Source organism: Penaeus chinensis, chromosome 24, assembly GCF_019202785.1.
Source record: "Penaeus chinensis breed Huanghai No. 1 chromosome 24, ASM1920278v2, whole genome shotgun sequence".
Taxonomy (NCBI): Eukaryota; Metazoa; Arthropoda; class Malacostraca; order Decapoda; family Penaeidae; genus Penaeus; species Penaeus chinensis.
This window is the reverse complement of record NC_061842.1, coordinates 14,751,020-14,756,019: the sequence shown is the minus strand read 5'-3', so window position 1 is coordinate 14,756,019 and position 5,000 is coordinate 14,751,020. Positions and strand designations below refer to the sequence as shown.

Genomic DNA, 5,000 nt, shown 5'->3' with positions numbered 1-5,000 from the left:
TTGTAATAACCTCTTCTTTTTCAGTTTGTTTCATTGACGGAGTTGTTCAGGATCTCGCTTCATTTTGTTGACTTTGAATTGTCTCTGAGACATTGTCAAAGACTCCTGAAAGACCTGAAGAAAGCAGAGGGAGATAACAAGGTTGACAGCACTATTGGGAATGAGACACGTGATAAATGTCCTCATGAAAATCTAGTGAAAACAAGTAAGAACAAATAAGATCATTTTTAAAATTAAGTGTTAGCACAAAGCTATGCTTCTTTTGTACATAATGTATAGTCCACATTTAACACTGAATCAGATCCTCTCAAATGATCAAGATTCCCTCTTCAAACTTTTTTGATAAATTAAAAGTTTATTGAAGTTCTATTATAATTGCCAAATACTGAAATCCAGTAGGAATCTATACAAACTGCAGAGGCTTTGTTTTTCCTGAGAGGATGAATGAATGTTGAGGAATGTAGTAAAATAATAATGGAAGAACTCCAATGACATGGCCAAAAGCAAGCAGATGGCTGCAGCAATTGATGTAGAGTGAAAAAGCACTACTTTCTGCATTATTGGTAAATTTAATCCTGTATTGTTTTAAGACCAGTGGGGCTAAATTCCTAGTATATAATATTTACTTCAGAGGACAATGTTTATGGAAAGTAAACACTGCAAAAGTTCAGGATGATAATGTTCTTAGGATTGCATCATTTATTAGATTTTTTTTTTTTTTTTTTGTAAATTAAAAATTGTATGTAGTGGCATAATAACAGACCTTGTTAAAAAATTCATTTTATTTGCAACTCAGTATGTTGAGGGTTACAGTTTAGTAAAGAAGGGGTTAATGATTCATGTCTCCTCCTAGTTACATAACAGTTCAGTATTAATGAGAGATTATGTAGATAACCAAGTCAATTTTGCATGCTGATATGAGGGTTAAGAATTTTTTTAAAAGCAGACAGACAGATGAGTCAATAGAGAATGTATTAAGATAACTTCCTCATTGATTAATGGTTTGTTAAAATGACATGTACAAGATGAACAGTAAATGTGGAACTAAGAATTGATGTCAATTTTAACAAAGACCAATTTAAGGAGCAGCATTTGATGATGTCTGGAAACCAATTATTTTGCATGTGATTTATTTAACTGTTTCATTGGAGTTTTTATTTATTTGTGTGTGTGTGTTTCTTGTCATTTAGGGCAGAGAGATATCCAGTGTTACTGTTGCAAGTAGAGGAGAATATTTACTGACTGTACTTGAGTAGGCATGCTTACACCTATGCATCTGTGTATGTGTGAAGTTGAATGCTTTATATAATGATCTTGCATACATGAAACATGAGAAAATGGTATTGCCCAAAGTGGTAACTGAAAGGGGAAAATTAAAAAGGAGTGGGTTTTTGAAAACCCTTTTCATTTTCCTTTTTTAAAAATGTGATTTTTAATTTTTTGTTCTGTCTTTTTTTTAAAAAATTCAGCCTTTAAGCCCAAAAAAGGGTTTTGAATGGGAAATAAATGTACTATTTTAATATTTTAGCATCTGGGCAGAAAACATTTTGATGTTATAAAATTCTAAAAATGATTGACTTTAATTACTTTGTCTTTGACTGCTATATTGTACAGTTGCTCCTGTTCCACCAGACAAAAATGGAAAAATTTCCCCATTATACCCAAAGGGTAACAAAATTTTAAATAATGAGCATGATCCATTTAGAAAAAATCATAGTTTTGTTTTTAAAATAACTGTTTAAAAAGGGTTTTTTTTTAGTATTTTTAAAATTTTTTTTCAAATTTTTTATTTTTTTATTATTTATTAAAAAAAAATTTTTTTTTATTAAATTAAATTTTTTTTAATTATTACTTTTGATTTTTGGTGTTATAAAAATCTTTTTTTTCCCCCTTTTTTTTATTAGGAATTTTTTTTTAAAATTATCAAACATTATTTTCTTTTTAACTTTAATCATTTTAAATTAAATTAAAATTATTTTTAAAAATTTTAAGATTAATTAGGAAATTTTTATTTGTATTTTTATTTTTAAATTACTTTTGGGTTTTTAAAATTTGTTTTAAATTTTTTTCCTTTTTTTTTTTTTTTTTTTTTTTATTTTTTTATTTTATTATTATTTTTTACTTTTTTTTATTGGTGGACTTTAAACTTTTTTCAAATTTTTTTTTATTAAGGGGGATTGTTTTTTAAATTAAAACTTATTTTAAAAATTTTTCTTTTGTTAAATTATTGGTGGTTTCCCAAAAATCTTTTATAAATTTTTTTTATTAAGATTGTTATTTTAAAAAAATATTTTTAAACATTTTATATTTTTAACCCCTTTTTCTTTTTTTTTATATTTTTTCCCTTAAATTTAAAACTTTAAATTTCAAAATTAAAAATTATTTATTAACTTTTGTTTTTATTTTTCCCAAAAATTTTTTTTAATTTTTTTTTATTTGTTTGTTAATTTTTAAAATTTTTTCATTATTTTATTTTATTATTAAAACTTTTTTATTAAGGGGGTTCCAAAAATTCTTTTTACTTTTTTTTTATTATAATTTTTAAATTTTAAAATTTCCTTTTTTTCTTATTTTTATTTTTTATTTTTTATTATTTTTATTATTTTTTTATTTTATTAAATTTTTATTTTTAAAAATTTTATTATTTTTTTATTTTTATTATTAAATTTTTATTATTTTTAAATTTTTTTTTTTTTTTATTAATTATTTTTATTTTTTATTTTTTATTTTTTTTATTTTTATTTATTATTATTATTATTATTATTATTTTTATTTTTTATTATTATTATTATTTTTTATTTTTTTTTTAATTTTTTTTTTTAAATTTTTTTTTTAATTTATTTATTTTAAAAAAATTTTTATTATTATTATTATTATTATTTTTTTAATTTTTTTTTAGATTATTTATTTTTATTATTACTTTTTTATTAAAAGGGGTTTCTAATATCTTTTTTTATTTTTTTTTTTAGTATTGGTTTTTTTAATATTTTATTTTTCCCTTTTTAAATTTTTTTTTTTTTTATTTTTTGATTTTTTATATTAAATTTACCCTCAATTCAATTTCAAAATTGGGGTTTTATTTTTTCAGGATTCTTATTATGGGGGATTTTTTGGTTTTGTTGGGCATTTGTTTTCCCCTTAATTTTTTTTTTATTTTTAAATTAATTATTTTATTTTTTTTTTAATTTTAATTAATTTTTAAATTTTTTAATTTTTTATTATTATTATTATGATTATTATTATTATTATTATTGTTGTTGTTTATTGTTATGCCTTTTTTTAAAAAAATAATTTTTCTAGTGTTGTGATTGTTATGACAGTATTCATTTGATTATATATTGATTTTCAAATTGTTTTCATTAGTGTTATTACCACCCATTATGGTAATAAAGGGTGATATGTATAAATATTTGTATCTGCTTGTTTAATATAATAAAGGATAGCTTGACAATTTTATCCATATCATGGAGTAACAATATCCTGTTTGTCATGTTATAATTTGATAAATGAATATCCATATAATAATTGTTTTATTGGCATTCAAATTTCAGGGCAAACCTAAGCTGTTGTTACCATGGATGATGTGGCAAGCAGCACCAATCTTTTATGCTTTCATGAGCATCTTCACACCAATTAAGCCACCGGTGCCTCTGAACTTGATGTCTTTCTTGTTCGTTGTGTACTTCCTCCTGGTGGTGTTTTCCTACTACAGTGAGGTATGTAGTTTATTGTAAAGATGACTTTTTCTGTATATATTATTTATTTGTTTTTACAACCAGTAGCAGTAAATATTGTGATTACAGGTACCATAGTGAAGTATGACATAAAAGTTCACAGAATATATTTCAAACATTTTCAGTGATTACAGTACAGGGTATGTTTCATTAAAAATAGTCTATTCATGAACTTTTAACTAACTGGTTAACATTATTGTAAAGAGTACATTTACCTCATATTCACAGATTTATAAATTTAATTGCTATAAATAGCATTTTTATTAGTATTTATTTACCTATTGGATCTAGGTGATGTAATCATGAGGGTTATGAAAAAATCCGGATCGAGGGCTGGGTGACATGAACATGACGTCACGGAAAAATCTGGCTGTAGGCCAGGTGAAACAAACCTGCCATCACGAACATTGCGGCTGAAGGCTGGGGTGATGGAAAAGACATGCCAAGAGTGCACAAACTTATTGGGGGGTTTTGTTTTACTCATTTGACGATTTTGCGTTATTCCCATTGATGTATGAGTGTGGAACAAAATGTCCGTGAGTGATGACTGGAAGAGTGCCAGCTCCATGGAGGATGCTATTTCCATGCTCAACATTGTATTCCTGGTGCCATGAGCAATGACGTAGGGCTTTTTTTTATAGAGAATTGAATATTAAGTAAAAATATTAAGAAATGACAAAAGTAACATGGTGTTACATAGTTTTATTTTGTAGACTACCTGGAGAGATGATTGGAGTCTGTGCAAATAAAAATACTATTACCATCTGGATAATGCAAATCAAATGGCAACTATGGATGTCACATAAGCCTAATACCTGGATTTTTTGGGATGTAATTGCCATGACGGAACCGGATCCAATGGGTAAAGATTATCAATTTGATAAATTTTGTTGATGAAAGAAATTATCTGCACCATTTCACAAGCTTCATTTATGTGCAAAAGTAGACAGCAATTTCCAAATTATAGGATAATTTCACTGTTTTTTACCTAATTGAAAAAGTATATATATTCACACTTTTTGTGAGACTGTATAAAGTTAAGGGTTACTTAGTCTAAATTATTATCTTGAACTCTTCTTTAACATGGATTGATTTAGATTATACTGATTTGGTAAAGTGAAGTTTACACTAGAAGACCTAGCTTTAATCCAGTTTGATGTTTGACAGGTCACAACAAGAGAGAGGCCAGTAGCAGTTACAGTTGTGGCAGTAACTCAAACTCCATCTGGAATGACCGTCACCATTCCTTCACCAGGAAAGGATGAT

General features: G+C 25.5%; 1 protein-coding gene and 1 long non-coding RNA gene across 2 annotated transcripts in view; both read left to right on the top strand.

The window, feature by feature from the left end:
* Window positions 1–200, top strand: part of LOC125037782 — a 5,923-nt gene extending 5,723 nt beyond the window's left edge. Inside the window, exon 3 of the long non-coding RNA XR_007116006.1 lies at window positions 25–200. This is a non-coding gene — a long non-coding RNA (uncharacterized LOC125037782). The remainder of the gene's footprint in view (window positions 1–24) is intronic.
* A 3,345-nt stretch (window positions 201–3,545) lies between these two features.
* Window positions 3,546–5,000, top strand: part of LOC125038270 (mucin-7-like) — a 2,873-nt gene continuing 1,418 nt past the window's right edge. The window contains exons 1-2 of the mRNA XM_047631716.1: window positions 3,546–3,716; window positions 4,902–5,000. The exon at window positions 4,902–5,000 is cut by the window's right edge and continues 1,418 nt beyond it. Coding sequence (XP_047487672.1) covers window positions 3,579–3,716; window positions 4,902–5,000 — 237 coding nt within the window. The 5' untranslated portion in view covers window positions 3,546–3,578. The remainder of the gene's footprint in view (window positions 3,717–4,901) is intronic.